Below are 25,740 nucleotides of genomic sequence, written 5' to 3'. Positions count from 1 at the left end.
TCTTTTTTAATATAATATTTTTAATGAAAATTCAACTAAACGTATAAATCTTATTTATACTTACATTAAACAAGTAAATGGATAAATATTTACATTTAGCTGAGGGATGATTGCATACATTGCTCCCTCCCTCAAAATTGCACTAACAAAAATATGGGTTGACCATGTGTGGCCCACCCCAAGTGCTCGGTTGTTTGTTGGGATCATAAAACAAACGGAATCATCGTTTTAGTATGATGCGAGTGACAGAAAATAAAATATTAAAATGTAACTTGTAGCTTCAAATAAGTATTTCATTGTAACAAAATATTATCAGCTATTATTTATTAAATTTACGTTAACTACAAAAATCTCACTCAATACACTTCTTTGACAACATAAATTGCCAAAATATCAGCTGTCAACCGCATCAAGCTACAACGCACAAAGTATACTTAGATATATTTTAATTTTAAAAATCAATAATTATTTTAGTGAACACATTTAGTATTTTATTTTTCTATACTTGTATATTTAATATTTACTGGACTAAACCAAAATAAAGCATACTTACACTGTTAATATTTTTAATCAAGCTCAATTATTTTTTTTTTGTTCGTAGGATTGTGTTTATTATTATGTATACATAACATTAAAATGAAATTTTAAACAATTCATCGTCATGTTTCCAACATATACATCTTATCTACACAAGTAGATTTTATATAAATTTTTATACACGTTGTGATATACATATAAAATATAAAACACAACATTGTATTTTGGTGTGAACGGGATCTGTCGTCATACTTTCATAATTCCAATTTTTTTATTCATTCACCTCAATTATTCTTTTGCTCCATATAGCTTAAATAAAAGGTAGTAGCGCGCGTATTTCAAAAATCGAGGTGAATGAATTCTACATTTAATTTTTATATTAGAACAATATTGTCATCTATTTCTCTACGATGCAAAGGAATTTATACATACGTACATAAATAATTAATAAAAAAACGTCCCAAATAACCACCGAGCGTATAATATAACGAGTAAACATTGTGTATATTAGATATATTGCAGTCTTAGTACGCCGTGGCACTGTTTGCCGCCTTACCCTATAGCTAGAGACCGCTCGCTAGTGCTAATACTACGGCGCTACTTGAGTACACTGCTACTCAGAACATCTAACCTGTATGTATGCGGCTTGTTTTAGCCGAAATTGGGGAACAACTTAGTATTATGCAGGTCGTAGTCTATAGAAAACTAATATTTTAAAACTTTATAACCACGTATATGATATTAATAATTAAATCTTTAAAAAAAGTTAAGTCTACTTATTAAAAAATATTAATTGTATGAAACAAAAAAAAATAATGTTTATCCTTTGATACATAGATTACAAAATTATACCTTTCCATAGACCAGTGTCCTTCTTCTTAAAAAAAGGTACACGACATTCTTTATTCTGAAGACATCTTGGACCTATCCATCACCATATCCATTTTATTTTAACTATCGATATTAATTTTACTATGGAAATAGTAAAAAAATACAGGGTCCCCAATTTCCATATGACCTTACAGTTTTATTCACTAAAATACCTACTAATAAAATGACACTACAATAACTATTGGAAGATAGTAAAAGTGGCCTCGCCTATACGAAACGGTAACAAGTACTACACTAAACATTATAATAGATAAAGGATTATCTTAAAAACATTGTCACATCACTAATAAGGAACAATTTAAAAAATTAATTTAAAAAACTAAGGGCTTAACTTATAAAAGGTATAAATTCAATAAAATCAAATTGACAAATAACACTTAATTGACTATTTATAAAAACACAAGCACAATAAATTAAATTAATGTCTTTTCATTTGATACTTGATTATTATAATAATATTATTACAGTAGAAAACATTGTATGTAACAGTGTTTTTAATCTAACTCCAATATTAACTAGACTAGAAATCATGGAGGGACTAGACAGGGAGATATGGAAGAACTACTGGCCGTTTATTCTTGTCTTTATGTAAAGTACAAAAAAAGAAAAAAAAAATAACAATTATAAATTTTATTACTTAAAAAAAGTTTCATAGATAATTGAGCAATTGATTTATTGATGATGAATTGATACCTTTATTCTTTAAGTCTCTGTAAACTAGGTAATAATTATAATCTAAGGTTTAATTTATATTAAGATTTAATTTTATTTTTCTTGCAAAAATATTGTAAACAGAACCTAATAGGTAATAGTAGATAAACTATTATTGCTTCTTATTCACTTTAGGTACATTTACAAACTATAATAAATTTGAACTTATGTTCTCTGATAGTTATTGGAAGCCGTAATATATAGACATAATAGGATAGATACTAGAAACAGAAATTCGTAAGTAAATTCCAATTTATGAAAATTTGTCTAAACGTAAACTAATATTACGAGTAAACATGAAGAGAATTTTTTTTTTATTTGATTGTTTGTAAAAACTGACCTAAAAACTATTTAACCGATATTAAAAATTCTTTCACAGCGAATAACACAGGTTGAATTTTATCTAAAAAAAAACGTGAGAACCCAGGACGTGCTACTAGTATAAAATATCAGCTCAAAATCATAACATAAACGCGTGTTCGCTTATTTTTTTTCAATCAATATCACATATTAAAAGACTCGATTAAACGGCCTACACTACATGTCGACGGTAACATAAAAGGTCTAAAGCTAGGGTTTGGCAGGACGGGAGAGGTTAGGAGTAGGGCTAGAGCGAGTCCAACCGCGTGCGCTGCACGGCAAGCAGCGCTGATTGTTGCTGTAAACTTTTCCTCAACCCCTCCAGAGTTTGCAACACCTGCAAATAATATATAACATATAATAACATATAATAAATATATAATAACATATCTACAAATCCATTTGAAAAACCGAATCCATAAGAATAGGTATAGTCCATTTCAATAGTACTTAATGAAAATGTAAAAAAAAAAACGAATAATTGACCTGACCATGAAACCATTTTTATTATTTCAAAAATAGATTAATTGATCGAATACTTTTTTTTAACTTCTTACTAATTTTCATTTAGAGAGTGTTTCTGTAGTCATTTCAAAAACACTTGGTCGCTTTCTCATTAAATTGAAACTATAATACAATAGAATCCCGATTATTCTAATCGAATAAAACCAGGGGTATTCCGTATAATCGAAAATCTGGATAATCGATTTCAAAATCAAATCAAACAAAAATTAAATTTGAATATTTTTTTATTACGTCATTTATAAATCTTCGTCATCATCATTTCAGCCAATATTTGTCCGCTACTGTACATAGGCCTCCTCCATAGACGTCCATAAGGAACGGTCCTGCCTGAGCCACCATAAACAATACAATATAAAAAAATTACGGCTATAATAGATTATATAATACCTATGTAATTTAAAATTTTTGTTAAAAATAATTAGTTTAACCTTTGACGTAATGAATCACATTTTTTCATTGTCGCCTAGGCTCTGATGCGCTTCAGTTGTAAGAACTGTATCTGATTCCTCTTATCTTGTCCGAATAATCGAATGTTCGGATCATCAATTTTCGGATAACCAATATTCTACTGTATGTTGTAAAAAGGGGATTTTTTATTATATCAACCGTTAACTGCCCACTGCCAATAGTATTGTATTATCTGTGCCACTGCTGAACATGGGCTTGTCGTGCTTATAGGCAGGTTGGCAACCGTAATTAGGCTCGATCATTAAGTTCCCTTAGTCGCCTCTTACGTAAAAAGGGCATAGTACAATTCAAACACAATGGTTAATTAAACGAGCAAACAATACGGAAGTAGAAGTACGAATACGTGAGCGGGAGAACTAATAAATGAATTGGTGAACAATTCATTGATATCTCTCTATTACGTATCAGTATCATAGAACAAAAATTTTATTTTGCTGTCAAAATGGACCTTTAAACGGCTGTATTTTTTTTAATGGGTGATCATGGAATTGTAACCCCACGCGCGTTATAGATATACACCGGAGGGGCACTAGTGAGGAATGATAGGTGAGGATGAAGCAGGTCAGGTAGCCCATCGTGACGAATTCAACAAGAATCGTTCACGATGGTTTCCAGGGGGAACCACGTGGAGGTCGACCTTATAGAGCATATTGCTAGCAATGGGGTTGTCAAAGTCCAATGCTAACAATCCCTTTCCTTCCTAAACGGCTGTATTATCACCCTGTCACCGAGAAATACCTAACATTAGATACATTTGGCTGTAATGATGTAACCTCATATAGCAAGTTCACATTAATTAGTGCTTTAATTCTCTACTGAGTTCCTAAAGAAAATAAAGAAACTGAAGAAAAAAAAAGAATTATGTTATTCTTCAAGACATATCTGTTTCAGAGTTACCGAATAGGTATATGTACCTATAACAAATAGCTCGGAATTTTTATTTTATTAACTAGCTATATCCCGCTTTGTCCGCATGAATCAATACATAGTGTCCTGTGTGCTAAATTTGAATATGACATACCCATGTACAAAATTTTATTTAAATCTGTTCAGTAGCTTTTGTGTGAAAGAATAACTAACAAATATCCACCCATCCGTCCATCGTTACAAACTTTCGTATATATTATTATATCATCGTGATGATTTATGGTTGGGCAATGGTTATTAAATCATTGTGTTTAAGTAAGTTATTTTATAACAATTAATGATATCAGTGAGTAATCGACGATTTGTTTAAGAATAGATAATGACTGACCGGCCATAAACATTAAACTATGAAGATTCTCCACATTTTAATGAATGAAGTGATTTACGTTTTACGTCTTTGTTTACTATGCTCATAGCCATTTAGATAAGAATATTATTGAAAGACGGAATATGCACAAGTAAATATTAACGTAACTATTTGTAAACATGTCATGAACCAAGTAAATTATCTTGTGACAATTTGTACCTACGAGGATAGAATAATATACTGTTAACACACACCTTTGGCATATTAAATTACTCATCCATGAAGCCCTAAGATTAGATCTTTTTTTTTTTGTTAGGAAACTCAAGATTCCTTAGATCGGAACCAAATGCATATTGTTTTGTGGATGTGGTGGATATTTGGTTGTTTCCAATTGTTTTATGGTGTTATTAGATATGGAAGAGTGGCACTTCCTGGCACTTTCAATGCATTTTCATTGCTAAAAAGAAGTTTATGTGCTACAAAGGTCAGCAACTAGAATGAAATAAATAAATTCTATTTTTTTTTTTATTAATTATTGAAATTTGATTATTATCTAATATAACACTCCCATTATATGACTGACACTATACGTATAAGCATGTTCTACTACCTATCTATTATTTCTATTATTTTCGCCCTTCTCGTTGTTTATTGTACCTTAGGACATATGTAGAGAACAGTGCAATATCAGGTCACTCAAACGTTTCCACGACCAGTCGTAAAGCAATCTGCATTCCGATTTCCCTATTAGTAAATTTAACCGTCGGACACTATCTTCATCGTTTGAATCATTAATTCTCCATGACTGAACATGAGTCTCTCTACATAATCCCTTAAAGGAAAGTCTTTAGCTACCTGCATCCACTGACTACCTACAGCACATTTGACGGCATTGTCCATTTTTTGTTTATTAAAGACTTGTACTGTTAATTAACCATGTATCAATCGAGAACCTTCTTTCAATATCAATAGTTAATTCTTCGAGTTATATGTATAGTCTTCAGCCGTCTGATTGTCGTATGGTCCCGGCATAGAATAGGCCAACCCTTCCTGTCGCAATAGGACACTTAATGTTCAAGAGATGGGCAGCAGTGCCTCTCTTAAAACATAATTAAAAGCCTAATTGCCGTTGCCAAGCCGCCTGTTAAGCATTGCAACTACTAACAAAACCACCCCTTATGGGGAAGGCTTATGTACAGCAGTTAACGACTGATATGATATGACGTCTAATTCTTCGGATTTCATAAACTGGTAATACCTTTACATACACTAACCACATCTCGAGCATATGCCTTCCATTTAGATGGACCAGAGTACCGATAAGCAGGACGCGCGGGTCTTTAGGCTGCCATAGACATCAACTACCTACACATCTATCGACTAACCTCATCTTGACCATATGCCTTCCACTTAGATGATTCAGAGAGTAGTTGATCAGCACCGTCGAGCTTAGTAACGAACGCAATGGCCTAAGGGCTTCCTAGAAAATCGACTGTGTTTACAGGCATAAATGCAGTCGATTTTCTGTGAGTTTAGGCAAACTCATTTCGAGCATACGTGTTTCATTTAAGCGATGCAGAGTACAACTTACCAGAACAATCAATCAGCTCCCTGTGTAAGGCCTAACGAGTTTCCGGCTTCCTAGGACATGTGCTGTACTTATACAGCCATTGTATAACCTCATCTCAAGCATATGTCATGCATTTAGATGATTCAGGGTGCGTCCGATCAGCAGCATACCTAGTGCAGGGTGCAACTTTCAGATTCCTAAGGCATCGATTAAACCTATATACTATCGTCATTTCCAGCATATGCCATTTAGATGGTTCAGAGAGCGGTCGATCAGCACTATTGAGTGGCTATCCAGTGCAGGTTGCGATGGCCTTTGGACTTTTTAGAACATCGGCTATAGCTGTATACTAACCTCATCTCGAGCATATGCTTTCCGTTTAGGTGGTTCAGAGTGCGGCCGATCAGCACAGTCAAGCGGTTGCCTGGTACGGGGCGCGACGGGCGGTGGCGGCGGCGCGGCGAGGGGGGAGCGCCTCGCTAGCGGGGAGGGGCGGCGGGCTGGCTCGGGAGAGTTTGCACGCATGAAATTCGTGATGTGGGTGCGTTCAGGGCTGCGGCGGGGGGCTTCTACCTGGTATACATATGATCATTACTAATGCCCGACATACACGATGAGGCTCTTTTAATCGACCATAACGATTTATCTTTATACACAAAATTAGATACAATATCACCACCATGCAATTTCAGAAATGACAATGACGGATTATTTCAATAATGGGCACTTTTGTAATTTACTATATTTATTATACACGTTTTGTAGTCACGATAGAAGAATAAAATGTATGGAATTGTATAGAGACACTTAATTTCTCTCGACGGTAAGATCAAGTCAATCGAAGGTCAAATTTAAATCGTCTCCATATATGAAATTACCACAACGACTTACGGTATAACCTCATCAATAATTTGCAAAAATGCCCAATCTCTTTTTGCATCTGGGACTTAATTGCTGCTAAGTTTGTGAACATAAACAGACATTTGAGGATTAAAAAGGCAAAAACCAAAATAATTAATTCTTTCAATTAAAATTTACATGATCAAGGGAATGGCTAACACTGAATCACAATGCAATTGAGTTTTATTTATGAAATGTGCTAGAGATGTTAACTGTAAAGTAGGCATGGATGATATTGGTATCATTTCAACATCTATATATTGGATTCTTTTGGACATTGATGGCGAAAAAACTTTTATACAACTTAGAATGGCAAACAAGCTGACGGCCCACCTGATGGAAAGTGGTAACCGTCGCCTATAGACACGAGCAGTACCATGGATATAACAAAGTATACTATTTCGCCCATGATACCCCCCATGCGTTGCCATTCCTGAGGACTCAGGTGTTATTACTCTGTACCCAGTAAATTCATTACCAAAAAACGTCATTACCAATTACGATATCACCAGTACTTGTCGGCTATCTATATTAATTTCGATAGATTTCTTCATTTCGACCTTAAATATTGGAAAACAGACATTTAACATATTCGTCGTTGGATCAATACATAGATTTTTTAATTAAAATATATAGATATTGCTGTATATTATCCACCCCTACTGTAAAGGGTAAGGAATGTCTCTGATCTTATTTCTGAACGGTACCTATTACTAAAACTGTATCAACATCAAGTGCATATTTATTTAACATCAGCATGGATATAAAGAATAAATGTTAAACACATCTATTAACATAGCTAATCGATGAAATACCTCAGTCGCTCTAAGTTCCCTGATGCGCGGATTGTGTGGCGGTTCCAGCGGTGCCCTCGAGACCGTCACTAGCAGCTTCTCAGCCTCCCGGATAAGCTCGCGGTATTTCCTCTCAGCTTCCCTATCAGCTTCGAGCAAAGGATCCCTCTCTCTTACTGGAGGAGCTGACGGTGCATGATTACGGCGTCTGACTCGAGGTGGTGTTGCCCCTAGAAAATTAATAATGAAAAAAAAATTACATCAGCATATTTAAGTGACATGGCACCAGTGATGTATAATAGGTGAGGATGAAGCAGGTCAGTTAGCCCATCGTGACGAATTCAACAAGAATTGTTCACAATGGTTTCCAAAGGGAACCACGTGGAGGTCGACCTAATAGAGCATAATGTTAGCAATGAAGCTGTCAAACTCCAATGCTAACAATCCCTTTCCCCCCCATTGCGGTGTAGTTCCGGCATAGATTAGGCCACCCTCTCCTTTCCAGTAAGTGTCGTAAGAGGTTATTAAGAGAATTTAATGGTCAAGAAATAGGCAGCAGTGTCTCTCTTAAAACATCACCAAAGCGTAACTACTGTTGTCACTCCACCTGCATGGAACCAACACAAGCATGGATGCTACTGGCAAAACCCCCAATAAGGGGCAGCCAATGTTTAGCAGAGGATAATTAACAACTGATATAATAATATCTAATAATTTAAATGGGTACCGAATTTGGCCTATTTAATTCAATTGATCACATTTATTACAGACACATGTGATTATAAAGCTGTCACCTAGTATTTGAATGATTCTTTCTTGTGGATATAAGTAGGTTAGATTGTATAAATTAATCCATTAAAAATTATATATTCAATATATTAGATGCTATAACAAAGCAAATAAAATATTTCTTAAAAAAAAACATAATTACGCTAACAATCTTCAATTGTCACACTTAATGAGAAAGATTCAACTATAACCATACCAGCAGATCGCGGTGGCCGCCGGGGCGGTCTTCTTCGCCTCGCGCGCCTCCTCCCCGGCGACGCTGTGTCGTCGTCATCCTCGTCCCCACCATCCAGCCCAGTGTCTCCATCTGAATCCACGTCCGCATCCGACAAGATGGCCGTCTCCCTGCCTCTTGTTCTCATCCCCCTGCATTCCTCATCACTCGAAGCTCCTCCTCGATAATAAGGTGATCGAGGCTCGGGTGATATGTGAGGTGACAAGTGTGGGGATAAATGTGGTGATAAGTGAGGAGACCTGAAAAATAAAAGAAAAGTTATTAATAATATACAATACTAGTCATATCTAGCAGCAGCACATCTAATACAAATTCATTCAATTACATCTTTACAGAGTTCTACATTTATAATATTAGATATAGTGCTAGGAGTAAATAAATAAACAATTAAAGTACTACAAAAGGTACAGATAATTGTCAAATGACTGAACAGTTTTTCTTTAATTATAAAAATAGCTATAACACTTTCGATCAACTCACCTTCTAAACAAAAACATCAAATCAAAATCAATATTTAGAAACTACAATGGTACAATACACACTTATAACACCCCTTTCTTTAAGTTCGATGTTAAATACTTTTAAAAATATGAATACACAAGAAAATAACTGTATTCAAGGCAGAATCAATATATTTATCTGAGCAGTAAGTATTATTTATTTAATTATTATTAAGTATTTTATTTATTTATTTATTTATTCATTAGTACAAATATGTGTACATGGCGGACTTAATGCTAAAAGCATTCTCTCCCAGTCAACCATAGGGAAGTGTCAGAATACTCGAATGCGGTACTACTAATTATTGATATACATACATACTAAAATTACATATATAAACGAATAAATATATATAAATAACAAATATACTTACACATATATGACATATACTATATTATACACGAAATTGAGAATAATATAAAGTACTTACTGCTCGGATAAAAATAAAAAGTGTGCGTTAACGCTTTTTTTGAAAGACGGTTTAGTCGATAGTCTCTTAATGGCATCAGGAAGCGCGTTCCAGAGTCGTGAAGAATGTATTTGAAGCGTATAATTGGAGAGTATTATTGGAACGAAGGTTACGTTCGTGAGTTTCAAAAAGATAATGGAATTTACTCCTTAAGTAGTTAGGAGACTGGGGGTTTCGAAGAAGAGTGTAGAGGGTACAAAGAGTTCTAACGTTTCTGCGTTGACGAATGGAAAGCCACTTGAGCTGAGACCGATTTAAAGAAATGTGATCGAATTTGCGGAGGTTGAAGATAAAGCGTATGGCTTGGTTGAGGAGACGGTCCAGCTTATCGAGAAGATCTTCATTAAGATCTGGATAACACACATCAGCATAATCAATAATCGGAATAATAAGTGCGTGAACAAGATTAATTTTTGTAGTATTATCTATTATCTTCGTGTATAATATAGTATATCTTATATATGTATAAGTATATTCGTTATTTATTCGTTTATATATGTAAATTTTAGTGTATAAGTCTATCAATTATTACTAGTACCGCAATCAAGTATTCTAACACTTCCCTAACATTGACTGAGAGAGAATACTTTTAGCATTAAGTCCGCCTTGTACATATATACGTACTAATGAATAAGTAAATAAATAAATAAAATATAAGGCCAACATTGGAAAAAAACGGGGCATGCTATTTTGTATCACTTTACTGTAGTAATATATATTAGCTATTTAAAAAAAATATTCAGCATAACTTTTGTCACTTGTCTAAAATCTGAGTCTAGAACCTCACCTAGATCCATATCTAACTGGATACGAGTCGAGGGAGTACGGTGCATGGTGCAACTGCGGAAGCTGTGGACACTGCAGCGACTGCTGGTGCACCAAGTGCGGTGGTCGTCTGCGGTTTGGAGATGTGGCACCAAGCCATGGATTTGTGCGGATACGACAGCGGGGCCGAGGCGATGGCGTCGCGCATACTATAGGTGGCTCAGGAACGCATCTCCGTGACGGTGCGTTGGTTCGCCGCTGGAAAGTGAGAATAATATAATAAATACATGTAAGATAATAGTAATATAAATATTAATAAAATATAGAAATCATATACCAATAAAATAATATATAATATAAATTTTACAATATAAAATGTGATTGAAAAATTTTTTAAACATGCAGGATTTCAATTCGCGATAAACACATCGTCTAGAGCGATGACGAGTCCTTACCAGTTGAACTATGAAATTTTTTACATATTATTAACATTTATACAATATATAAAACACAATAAATTTATATAATAATATAATAAAATTATAATATTTTTTTCTATTTCAATAATAATTATATAATAAACACTATTATTACCTACTAAAATTTGAACAAGACCAAAATTAAATATTTGCAAAATTAAATATAGTGGTACTGTTAATATATGTTTATATACGTTTATATAATAACCTGTATTCAAGCAAATAAAGATATGCATTTATTCATTCTTACTAAACGTATTATATTTATCACTTGTATATCACTTATTTATGTCATTGAAAGATTTAGATTACAACTTTATTACAAATGTTTTAGTTTGTCTCGTACAGGATAAATAAAAAAAACAAAATGGCCCTCTGTAAAGTAAAAGGGCCTTACAAAAATTGCGCTCGGACTCCCTTACGGCAGCCGGGCGCGATGTACAAATAAATTTGTGGGTGTCAGCATCAGTGCCCTCACTTTACGATCACTGTGCACTATGCTCCCCAAGACAAGGAAGTTATTAATAACTTTGGTAATATTAACTATTAACAAAATTAAAAGCAAATGCTAGTGACATTTAAACTGAATCTAACGCCATCTATTGATAATTTTTGACGTTTTATTTCATAGTTAAATTATTACAAATTCATGTTTATAAAATAATTATATTTGAACATTTTAAATTATTTTCACTATTTATAGCTTTAATAGCTTCAAAACTAAGAAACTAACATAATACAATCATAATTATAGAAAAACATATAACAACGGAACAACTCGGAACATAACATTCAAACCAAACAACGCAAATGCGAAAAGTTTGTTCCCTAAATTGCCTCGCGAAACAGTATAAGTAGAAATACCCTGCTTGCGTACACATTATTTTCTTCTTAGAAATAAAAAAAGGGACGTAAATTAATACAAATAAGAAATCAAATAAAACGCAAATCGAAAAATGTAAGTTATGTTCATAAATTAATTCATTCATTATCATTTGACATACATTCAGGTAATTTAGAAAATTATATTTCTGAAAATTAAAATGTCAGCTAAACACGGCAATACTTTATGATTTAACATTTACTTAGACGACATTATAGCGGCCTTCGCTATTACTGACTCAGATCGATATTAATGAGTGTAATTTGTACAAACTCACATTTCCGTAAGCTCATTTTGTTCGGAAATTATATAATTGTGAAATTACTTTAAATCCATCAGATATACTTGTGATATTTTTAAGTTTTAATAAGAAAGAGAACGATTTTTTTAATTCATCTACATTTTTTATACTCGTATGTTTCGTAATATCTTCGCCGATTCTCAATGAATATTTTAAGCTGTTTTTCTATGAATCTATAGACTTAATCTCGAGTTAATCCCATAATAATTTTATCATGATTACTCTCTATTCTTAACTAAATGTTATATTATTATCGTTTATAGTTTATTCAATTCTTTAAATATTCTATATAATAGACATATTTTTTTAAAAATTACTGTAATTATAGTAAATAAGTATATGATTAAACCATGCTCTAATACTGGTATTCTCTTCGTTTAAAAAGTTAACCGTTCAAACTTGCTCATAAATTAAAATATTAAATTCTAATAAACTCATCTATATTTTTTGCATAATTATCCAAATGCATTAAGAATAAAAAACAAAACAAACAGTAAACATATAACAATAAGAAATGTTCATCATCGCTCTAATATCGTTTAATATACAAAGGCTTTAAAACAATAATCCATTGACTGGCTTTATTTAGCTCAGATAAAGGTCTCCCCTCAATTCCGGTCTATTTAATTAATAATGTAAAGCACGCCGTATATACACATGGGAACACGAACTATAGGTACAGTATCTCTGTCTAGTTATTTACTGTAATACAATTATGATAAAACAGCGTTATAATGGAATTTCCGGAACGTGATTTGCAATATCGCATAACTCTGGATTGTTAGTTGCTAGGCTTTTGGATTTCAATAATAATAATTTAGAAATCTACGTTATCAATTCAAAATTTCTTTTATTTAATACTAACTGTATTACACGGCTTCCATCAGTATATAATTTATCCTATGCTCTGAGTCAAGATATAATTAATTTAAAATTTTTATTTAACCTCGTTCAATAGTTTTTGGGTTAAAATAGTAACCAACTATCCATCTATAACAAACTTTCGCTTTTATAATAGGCGTAGGATTAATTATAAGCTCTTTACAAAAACTTTTACAATTATATTAATATTTTTAATTGAAATTAAGTTATGAAACGAGAATGACATTAACACAAAATATCAAATGGATGTGATAAAGTGACAAGAAGAAATAAAATAAGTTTTTGATATATATTGTCCATTGTTTAGAGTATCATATACTGTCGTCAAGTAACACCTTTACTCCCACAACAAAGATCAGTTTAATGACGACCCATTTTTAAAATTCCGTCAAGCTGTTTACACTGCATTACACGTAGCGCCATACTTATCCTAACATTCATACACCCACTCGAGAAGCATTACTTGCCTTTCTTCAACAGTCGGATAATAAATGAAGGACATTTTAAGACAATTTAATACTACCCTCACATGCTTTTGTACTCATACATAATGCATATTTCAACGAAAAATCGAAAATATTTATTCATTGCACGATATAAACACAATTTCTATATTGCGGATCAGATATTCGCAGAAAATTTTATAAATATTTAGATATTTATAGACAATTTATTTTACAGTTCACAAGTCACAAGAGCCACCAACCTTAGCAGGTTCGTGGTATAAGTGTGTGGTAGGAGGCGCAGGAGGCGGCGGGGGCGCCACGAGCGGAGCGGCGAGCGTGGCGGGCGGCGCTCCCGGCGATGTGCCATCTGTAGAATACCCTGTGCTATACGCGCTCTCCGGTGATGAAAGATGAGGCGGGGGAAGTGGTCCAGTCGTAGCAGTCGACGTTACCCGCGACTGCTTTTGTTTACGCTTCTTCGCCCGCCCCAGCTGCGCTTCCATCCATGACTTGAGCCGCGCGCCCAACATGCCGCCGCCGGCACCTATATCAAATAATAAATTTATACAGCAGAAAATTCGTGGTAACGCTTTCAGGTATATGTCCTTAGAAAAACCTACTGTGTGAATATCTAAAAAAAGTACGTAATAATCTACACAAAATAAATACAAAAAATATAATAAATATAATAAATGACCTAGCCTGTATATTTTATTTTATTTAGTTTATATATACATATAGAATTAAAATACATAAAAAAGCAAGACCAATGACGCAATGTCCTATTTTAGTATGATAAGGACAAAGAGAGAAAGTAACTACCCCATTGAAACGGGCTTTTTCAGGGAGTTCAGAAAAAACAGGCACAATAATAATTTATGAACCGTTCACTCGCTCGATGAGCAACGCGTTTCAGTGTAAAATTTAACCCCGGTATGAATAGGTATATCCTGTCTAGTCGAATTTAGTATGCTTTTATTTAACATTCTGTTAGATTATGAATCAAATATACTACAATAAATTTATAGCTTACAAATTTATTGTCTAACTTAGATTGAATAATTCTACCTATATAATTCACATAACGTATTTATAATGTTGATATGAGATGTCTCTACTAATTCAAATAGCAATAGAAAATCAAGGAACGTATATATAATATGACACCATAATGAAAGCCTGTTGGATTCGTATGTGACAAGAAACACGAGTTCAGTCTTAATTACTACAAACAATACCACCCACATTTGTTCGAGAACTTTTGCACCCTCGGTATTCGCATAATGGAGCACAGAAGACATAAACACAAATATGTATCCCAACAAAGGATTCCAGAAAACTGCGTTAAACATACCTAAGCTTGCTTTTCACGACAACAACACAATTGTTTCCTCGCCAGTTCTACATTTTCCTGTCATCAAAACTCACGCTCTGATGCAAACAAAAGTAGTGATATAAAATGTTTTATCGTCTCTTCATTTCATTTCAGTGAAACGACAACCGATAGTGAAAACCACAATACATTGTCTGCGGACCCTCGCATTGTCGTATTTCAAGAAACTGTGGCTTGCTCGTAAAAAAGGGCGCAGTTGCACCCTCCTACTTCATTTACATCATACGACGTCTTGTGCAATGAAAAGATATTACGAATATTGCATATTAATAAACAGCTTTACCGCACGTCTCTCTTTCCATATTTTAATATGATTTTATAAAACACAAGCTTTTTCACAATATTTGCATATAAAAGCAGTTTGTTTATTATAATAACATTACAAAATTAATTTCAAACATCATTATTACATTTTATAGTATATACGACGTAATGTTGATTATTCTATGTAACAAGTATTAATCAATCATAAGCAATTCTTTCCGCCTCTGCGCGATCCTATCAATCATCTGGGTCGAGCGCGCCTGTTTTCGAGAGTTCCTCCCATAATTTTTCCTTTATCTTTGTTTCTTCACTTTCTATTTCTTTGTTGTATAAATTCATATCGTATACAGTATTGACAGTACTAAACCTAAGTACGTAAAATGACGTGGTTATGTTTGTACTCCATCTGCAAATATCCTGGTAATAAGTTCGTATATAGTATCAAACCTTGAGGGGTAATTTAAGTTTCCCTCCGTTAACTATTCTATTATATATGTTAACCGTCACTGGCGTGAGACGATTAATAAATGTAATGTTTAGTAGTTAAGTGTTCTTAACAAACCTAATTCAACAACAATTTAGATATATTGTTTGTAACGACCCTTAATGTTCAGAATAAAAGCAACAATCTATAAGAAATCTCAGAATCATAGATAAAGAATAGTATAATGTTCAGAATACTTCATTTGCGATAACATTCATTATAATATATCAATTAACAGTATATTTATTATTTTATTTTGAACGAAGAACCGACTTCTTATCAATGGAACACTTGCAACTTAATGCGCTTTTCAACCTCTCTTTTTATAAAGAGAGACACTTTAATATCAGGCCACTCCTTTCCTAAATCTGCCCCAAATACCTATTGTCTCCGTATTCCCCTTGCGCACTTTTTGTCTTCTATAATGATGTTTTTTAAAGCCATTTTGCTGTATCCTGAGCAATATTTTCTTTCATCTATTTTTAAAAAACTAATTAAACTGATTAGTCATTTAGAATTATTTTGTTTAATTCCGCTACCATTAGTATGTGTGCAACTGCCAACATTTGAAGATTGACTACTATTATTATCAGTAGGAGTTCTATGACCTTCCATAATAGTCATCAGTTTTTGTATACGAGTATTATCCATTCCACGCACATGTTACGACATGCATTTCACCTCTAAACAAGGCATCTTTATATAAATTAATAAAATTCTGCACGAAGCCTAGTAGTAACCCAAATCGTGAATTACTCATTGTCAAACGCGTTAATTAATAACAAAACAAGAACCTTACAAGTATACAACCAAATGTTAAATAGGTGCATCAACGATCACTCTATTAGTTAATATATCACTATAATAATTTAATTTCGAGATTTCTACACTACTGGCTGTTTTGCACCCTTCGTCATTTGTCCTGAGAATAGTAAGCTGCAGAAAAGACGGATGAAACGGACTTATCTGGTTGGGTACGCAAACTTACGAGATTTAGCTAATATTAGCAATCCATTACGGGATGCGGTGGCGGAGGGCGCCCGCTTACAGCGGAGTGTTGACTTATTGATGAGGTAGGCATCCGGTATCGATTGAAAATGTTAAAAATTTTAGTAAAAAGATCATGTTGAAAACAATATAAGCTTAATGTTGCATTAGTAATGAAAAAAAAAAAAACAAAAAACATGCATTAGAATAGTATGCAATGAATGCTGGACTGTTAAACAATTTAAATATGGGCATAAGATTATTTATAGACTATATACAATATATATATATATATCTTGCTCTTGTCTATAGGCGACGGTTACCACTTTCCATAAGGTGGGCCGTCAGCTTGTTTGCCATTCCTTAGAATGATTAAAATTTATTACATAAAAAAACAATATCAAAATATCATGATAAAATTAAAATAATTGTCGGAAACAATAAACTTGTTAACATTTTTATTTTTGAAACGTATGTAATATATATATGTTTTAAAAATATATCAGTGAGAAACTTTGTATAAATCATCTGCTTGGGTATCTTTGTCCTAAACGTGTTTCTGCAACGAAGCATCTGTACTTGCACGGCTAAGTAAATTACTGTCTTATCTACATTATTACGTTCAAGAGCATTAGCATTATCACCACTTTTTCAACTATTAATAAATCCACTGTTAAACATAGGTCTTCCTGTAAGATATGATCCTGATAGATTGGCGTTTATTATCTCCCTATAACACATTCAAGGTCCTCCCATCATCGTTATTTAGCATACTTTACGAAACGTTCACCTGCAAGGTGCGTTTACCCAAACGGGATTGCCATTTGAAAAACTGTGTTTTCTGACTATTGTCTTTGCTGATACTTCAAACTATGTGACCGTTTTCTTCGAGATTACATACATGGTAAAAAGACGAATCTTTATCTATTTACAGAAGACTATAAAGGACATAAAACGTCAACATTTTTTCCACAATGAAACACTAAACAAAAAAGGTACCTCGTAACGAAATAAAGTGTCGATACAATCGTTCAATGACTCTACTGCGAGTTTCCCCGTCTAAATAATAAATTGGAAAGTAAAGCAATATATTTTGGTTTCGGCACAAAGGATCGAACTCTGCGGTGGTCCAGGATGCGGCCAGCGCCCGCCTTTTGAACAATTGGTCAAGACCCCCTTTTCCGTGTTATCAATAAAACTGTCAATAGATACAGAGAGAAAAGGACAGAGATATTTATAAGATTATTCTACCTTATGATGGTAAAAATTCAACGGATATTAGTTCTATTTATTTCAATACATTTGGTCGAATTTTATTATTATTACATATTTAGGCTTTGGTCAATAAAATAGAATACGAAAGGCATTAATTAATTTAATAATCTGTACATTCTTTACCAGTCTGCTTTAGAATATACAAATGGAACTTAATTGCAGCTTTATACCAGACCTAACTTATTAAAATTAATTAACTAATGAACTCACGACCCTCCCTATTCCTGATGGAATAATCGAAAACAGTTACTGACTGTTACCTACCGTTATATTGAAGATATCATGCATGCCCACATTTTGCTAAACATATTTAGCATCCATGTGACGTAATGAATCACCGAGATAAATTGCTAATGATGTTTTCTATCATTGGAGAGTAAATTGGAAACTTAGATCCCCATGCAAAGATTTTTGATATCGACCAGATTCAAACTCACGATATTTATTGGAATTAATAAGCCTAGGCAGCGTGGATGGTAATAATAACAAATTAATTAACAACGATAGTTTCTAGAAAAAACCGCGTAAAGATCGACCTGACAGGCTATATTGCTAATAATAGAGCCACTAATAATACTAACAATCTCTTCCCGAGTCAGGGTAGTCATACCACAACGAATTTATGTATTGTGTAAACTATGAAAATCGTAACAAAAATCTAGTTTATTATTTAATAATAGAAATATGTGGAGAGAACTTATAAATAAGTAAAATGAATACTTGCTAAAAGAAACAACTACAATATATCAGAGCATAACTATAAACGAATTACTTATGAAATAATAAGGTCTAAGTTATGAGAACGTACACTGAAAGCGAAGGATCGTACATAAAACTTGTTGCGAGCAATCCTCTCTGGATTATGAGTCCATTCAACTACTTTAGCGAATACATGAATATAGTAAAAGATCATGTTGTACCTACCTATGAGAAAAACGCTCGTTACATAAAATACGATTGCAAAATACTACAGAGATCCATGAGTAACTTTTTTAAGTTACACTACACATTTATAGTACTAAAGTGGATACAATAGACTAGAAGACCCCAAACTTTTGCTCTTACCCCAAAACTTTGTATTCTTCACGGTGCAGCGGTGCCCCGAAGCGTCGAAGCAAACACTTCAGAAACATAGACATAGCGTAGACTACACACTACTATAGAGTAATAAAGTGATGCTCAATAGAGATTATTGAAGTTTTACTACAATTACATATGTACTTGAAGATGAGGATGATTTGTTAGTTTTGTAATTGTTTTATTGAAAAACATTTTATTAAATAAATTGAATTTACAATTTAATAATGTGACTATCAGAGTAGACACACGGCGACTAGACTAAAAACTGTGAAATAGAATTCAATAAGTGATAATAGATACTTGCATACAAAAGCCAACATCCAGCTTTGAAAAGCATTGACAATTTAGCGAAAAGTGAAGTAACTCACAAGCTACTGTGAAACATTATCAACATGTTTTAATAACACATCAACTTTGCAATTTAACTTCTACGTACTGGGAATATTTATTCTCATATTGAAACCACTTACGAAACTTGGCAGCTAAATGGTTTAGAGTGGAAGGGAACAGCAAGGTAGTAGATTGGCAAGTCACTTCAGTGAAATATTACATAAGCATCTGCATACTGACAGTAATACGAGTATATTTCGATAAGATTTCGATAAAACCTTTTTTAAGATTAGTTTGGTAAAACTACACGAGTACATTCGTTAAGACTATATTATGTAGATATAAATCTCTAAAGACATGAAATTAATTCAATAAAAATTAAATTGTTTTGCATCATAGAAAAACAATGACTATATTTGTGATAAAATATACCAATAAAGATTGCGAAGACACCGTTTATGACACAATGAATTGAAAATACTTATTTGAATTTATATGGTGGAATCTCGTATCTGATGTTACTCGTATAAATTTTATTTAAATTATAAAACAACAGTTTCAATCGTCACAAATAACCAATAATAAAACCCTATTGATAACAAATAAACAATAAACATATACCTACTAAAATTGGTACAGTATTGAAAAAATTTAGTAAAATACATTATATAATACGATAAAAATTGAGAACCTTCTTCTCTGAGTATAAAATTTGTAGATTTATAATCCCGTGTTCCAAAAAAATGTTTATTTTAGCACATTTTATATGTTTTCAAAATAAGAATATTTCAACTGTTGACTTTGCAAACCTGACCTGACCACCTTCACTTCAGACTCTATGCGATCGCAAATTTTTGTTTGTCTTCATGTTATAGATTCATTGTGACCTTATCTCCAAAAATTTACACATTTATGTTCTTAGTTCACCCGGAACATGTATAATTCAGGAGATAAAACAATCTCAAATACAAAAATGCACTGTAAACAATCTAAAATCACATGCCAACGGAGCTTAATTAATAAATTAAACATTCATTTATGCAGACTGACTTCAGTGATGCGAGGGAAAAATAAAATAAAAAAGTCAGCTAGCTATTTTTAAAACGGTTCAAAGCATAGATACGGCGGTTGTTAAATAAATATAATATTTACATTTATTCCGAAAGTTTCCTTTAGTAATTACCTATTATAAAGAAATATCTGTGTTCGAAACGAGCTCCGTTATAAATTATTGTCAACTTTACATTTTAGACGGAGGTAAATGGCTCTTGCTCCCCTTGCGCAGACGAACCTAAGCCTTACATTAATTAACTAATTAAGAGAAGATGTGAAACATCTCGTGAATTTTACATAAGTATTATCTGTAATATTACAAACTTCTCAAACACTTAAGAACCACGAAACTCGCAAATTGAGCAAAATATGTAAATAAGGATAATAATTTCAAACGACGCTGCGCATTTTGCAACCAAAAAAGAAAGTTGAAGTACAAAGAACTGCGGACTCCTGCCTACTTAAAAATGGTAATGACATTTTCTTATTGTTGTATATAACATATAAATCGTATAGATACATTTATCTTCACCCTAAATCGAGAATGTGACATCGTTAACATTATATATTAGGTACTATAATAATATATTAAAACCATAAGGGTCGAAAAATCTGTCGGTAACACTGAGTTTGATTTTCGTGAACATTGACTGGGGAGACTAAAAATAAAAATTGATGCCCATCAGTTTCTTAGGTCAATTTTTAGATGTCAGATCACTTATGTTTACAAAAAATGTCCTGAACAGTCTTACCTAGTAGCAAATGATCATATTTCTTTTACGTATTAAGTTTCAGCTACTATAAACGAACAACAAATAACTGGCTATTTTATTATCTCTGTATCCGACAGTTTCATGTGTTTTTCTCTACCCTTGACTTCTTCCATGTGACAAGAGTATATTTACCAACCCGGTTAAAACATAGTCTACCATATGTCCCATCCCATATAGAATATGTATGTATACCAAACTTCAGAGTAATTGATTAATTCATTCAAGTAATAGGTAATATCAAATAAATAATCTCACTTTATTTTACAAACGAAAAATTCAAAGAAAAGTTATTAAGTGGCGATCCCGTACGAACATAGTCAATGTAGGACAACACTAGATAGAGTGACGATCTCTATTGCATGGCGGCGTGTCAGAGGACGCAAGTGGCTCAGGAGGTATCCTTATCGCAGTCTATGGGAGAGGCTCATGTTCAACAGTTGACAGATAATGACTAAGATGATGAAACAAAAAAACTCACTTTTACAATTATAATACTAATAAAGATGTTATTGAAGTCCGTACAGTTGTTTAAAGCCAATTGAATAACATATATTTTCATTCACAATATTTAAAGGATTTTAAAATGAAAAAAAAACTTCAAAAGGGGAGAAAACCTACAGGCAAAGTGTATATGTGGTACTATACTAAACGGATCCATTATATATATAAAGCAGCGTATTTTGCCTCTAGGATATTATTACATCCCAAGGCTCCCGAGGGACATAAGCATCGACGATGAAACGACTATCGTTCATATCTCGGAAAACTGTATTATTATCCATCAATCTACTCACATATACTATTAATAAAACCCCTAAGTTTTAGCGATATTTGATACCGCAAATCGGTATCGGCCTTTCAAATACAAAGATAATCTACGTATACGAAAGAAAACCGACAAGTGCGAGTTATAATCGTATATCAAGGATCATGTTTTCTTTATAATCTATAGAATAACAATAGGTTGTGACGCAATGGTTGAATACCTATTCCTACTTACAAAAATATGGAATTATTAATTCCAGTTCTATCTTAGTCATATCAATAGAGATACACACATCATGATCACAATTTTATCTCATCTATGGGTAACTGTTAAACTTATTCAAAAAAATAAACTTTAAAGTAATCCGTGTGAATCTATATTAATATAATAAAATTATATTTCACAAAAAAACCGACTTCAATTGTGGCAAAACTGGTTGTTTTGTTTTAAAGACTTAACTATTGAATCGATTTTGATAAAATGTCTATAAGACCAATCTGTAAATATATCCTTTTAGATAAAAAAAAAAACTTTCCAAATCGGTTTACAACTGACGGAATTATGAGGTAACAAACATAAAAAAAAATACAAACGAATTGAAGATCTCCTTCTTTTTGGATTCAGTTGACAATAAAACTAAAGAGTTTATTTATTTCCCTGAACACGCTAATTTCTAGAATTATCAATCGGATTTGGCAGAAAAAATTGCATTTGGTAGCTCATTTGTTGAGGAAGTTTATAGACTTATAAGGTTATACAACCACCATAGACCACGAGCGAAACCACAGGATACATCTAACAATTAATAAACGTTATAAAGAAAGAATGAAAGAAAGAAAACATTTATTGACATCAACAAAAAGTTACATAAATTATGAATTAAAAAAAAAAACTACATTTATTATTGCCAATGTGGTCACCACTCAGCATGTGCTGCAGCAATTTAATTGCTACAGCGCTGATATTCTGTGGTGCCACAGCACAGGTTATCAAAATACTCATACCAAAACAAAAAACAATGCCCTAAATGGATAAAATTATATGAAAAATAAATTGCTTCCCTTTGATTGCTTCTTATATTTATTTTACATATATCAGACTTAATTCCATCAATACGTTCCTTTTCTGATAATAACTTACTTTCAAAGTAAAAGATATTAAAATTGAGCTTTTTATAACACCTATAGCACCAAACATATTACATTGCCGATTCAAATAACGCTCTTTAAGAAAGACGGCAGCGACCCGACTGTCTGCAGGCTAATTGCAAGCCGCTTTCAGGCTCGTGTACTCGCTGAGACTTGCAAGAATTGTGGAAAAACGAAAAGGAATGAAAAGATGGCTCGAGCGCGCCGCCAGACACCGGCGATTGTGTGACGAACCGAGACTCGCTAAATGAGCAGTCTCATCTCTCATTATGTTGCTTAAACCCACGACTATTTCTAAGCTTATTAAATTAATATTTAAAAATAATATAAGTCTCTGGTCTCCATAGGCAGGATTCCATTTGTTTCTAAATCTGAAAATTTTAGCGGTATTGATAATGTTGATTATTGGCATTTTATGGAATTTTTGTTTGTTTTGAAGAACCCCATGCTGTAGTCACTTGGAAAAACCTCGACAGAGAGCTCATTCCATAACCAGAGCGTTTGTGGAAAAAAACATCTAGGCTCTAAGGTATAGGGGTGAACTCCCATCGATGGTAAGTTGTATGGTGGTAGATAGTAGCCGTGGGCATCATATTGAACAAATCCTCTGAGCACAGTACATTATACAAACGGTAGAACACACAGAGTGATGCAAAATCTCAAAATTTATAGTACTACAAATAAAAAATTGATACTGAACATCCACACATTGTCTTACTTTTGGATCACCTATTTCTTACATTTTCATTAAATTCTATTGAAACAAAATATAAAAAATGAATTCCCGTATTAATTGTATTAAACGATGTAAAATTTGTAAAAGGTAATCAGAGATTGTCTATACAAGTTACGCCAGGATAGGATAATAGAGCGTCAGATCCAATACACAAAACTAAAATTAGATCACTCTGTAAAAACACTTAACTAGGCTTAACTTTTCTCATTAATAAAAATGACTTAACTAGGCTATTCTAATAATAGGTCAAAATATATTCTGTTTGTATATTTGAGGATTTATGGACCTTATTCCTCTTACTCCCTTCTAGACTTTCCTCCATTTTATTTGAATATACTAATCCTCTTATTCATAAAAACGTCAAACGTCCAATATACCTATTTGAGTTATTGTAGTGTTTTTTACACTTTGTGTTGTTTACCACTATTTCTCGATTTAGAAGAACGACATTACACTTTAATAATAAAAATGAGCTTTGACAAGGTTTAATCTAAAATGAATTGGTCTACAAGTTATTTTATTTTTAAACCTTTTTAAAAGGGGCATAGTTCTCAATTCGTTAGTATTTTTATGTGTATGCATTTTTACACATTCTAAACCGAGTTAGAAAACTCTTTTATGTAATTGACAACATTTAGTCCCGTATTGGTCTTATGGTGATTATATCATGATTGTAGTTATTTTTACGTCACAATTTTTTTACTATTTATGATATTTTTCTTATTAAAATTTAACTAAAAAAAAATGAAAAATTCGATATTTTTACAAACGACAAAAAGTAACAAAACAAAATAATTATTTCATAAATTAATAATAAAAAGGTCTACTTTAAAATTTGTTAAATATGTATTCAAGGTAGTACCGACTAAACTATCTCACCCCTGAATGCATTTTTGACGGTTAAAGTATTTGTACTTAAGGGAAATAGAGTGCAAAAATTCCACTCATTCCATTAAAAGGGTTGAGTTTTTAACACGAAAATAACAAGGGTAATGTTTACCCCTTCTAAACTAATCTAAACGACAGTGCTATCTTTCTTTCCCTTAAGTTAATTTCGAAGAAATCAAAGCAATCTCGTACAGTAACATAACTGAATTTATCAGGAGATGAAACATGAAAGGCTAAGGAAGTTCTTAATCCGCGGAGGGGCAACAGAAAAATCACGTATAACTCAATTTACTTCGTCTACGTGCCTTGGAAAAAACATAGAACACACGTGCTGTGGTTATAAAACATGTTACGAATATACTGAACAAATATATAAATAAACTGCGATACATTTAAACTTAGTCCAAATTACAAATACTTGATATAGAAAACCAATCCCAACATAAAAGAAAAACGGGCAATGAATATCCTAACATTCAATGTAAAGCGTATTAATCTGAATTCAGCACAACCCTTCAGAAGGGATCACTTGGAAGCCTCTCACAGGGGCAGTGGGCTATCGAACGAACCGCTCATTTGTTAGTGCGTCGGGAAGGCAGAGCGCTAGCTGAATATGGATCCACGTGCGGAAACAGAAATTTCCTGTCGTGATTATGAATTAAAAAAAAAAAATTATGCCCGAGTTTATGGTTTAATGTTCTAAAATTGAATTGTTTTTTAAATTTAAGTACTTACAGGGGCGCGCGGTAGTGATGTGTGTGGTTTGTGGAGAAACAGGCGGCGCCGGGTCGCATGCCGGGCGTGGTGCAGCGACACGCGGCGG

At 33.0% G+C, this 25,740-nt stretch overlaps 1 protein-coding gene and 1 non-coding gene across 2 annotated transcripts; both read right to left on the bottom strand.

Moving 5' to 3' along the window:
- On the bottom strand, nt 1-25,740 carry LOC113518483 (serine/arginine repetitive matrix protein 1-like). Its single transcript, XM_026903438.3, has 7 exons — nt 25,653-25,740; nt 14,001-14,284; nt 10,772-11,007; nt 8,976-9,253; nt 8,012-8,220; nt 6,651-6,869; nt 1-2,836 (listed from the first exon to the last, which is right to left on the bottom strand). Exons 2-7 carry the CDS (start codon nt 14,268-14,270, stop codon nt 2,747-2,749), a joined length of 1,302 nt encoding a protein of 433 aa, XP_026759239.2. The 5' UTR covers nt 14,271-14,284; nt 25,653-25,740; the 3' UTR covers nt 1-2,746.
- LOC113518580 (U4atac minor spliceosomal RNA) lies at nt 11,620-11,748 on the bottom strand. The gene has a single exon (XR_003402289.2). It is a non-coding gene; the product is annotated as a U4atac minor spliceosomal RNA (small nuclear RNA).

The sequence above is a fragment of the Galleria mellonella genome, unplaced genomic scaffold (genome assembly GCF_026898425.1).
Source record: "Galleria mellonella isolate WM207_F2 unplaced genomic scaffold, CSIRO_AGI_GalMel_v1 utg171, whole genome shotgun sequence".
NCBI lineage: Eukaryota > Metazoa > Arthropoda > Insecta > Lepidoptera > Pyralidae > Galleria > Galleria mellonella.
The sequence above is the reverse complement of the archived record's forward strand: the minus strand, read 5'-3'. Positions and strand labels throughout refer to the sequence as shown.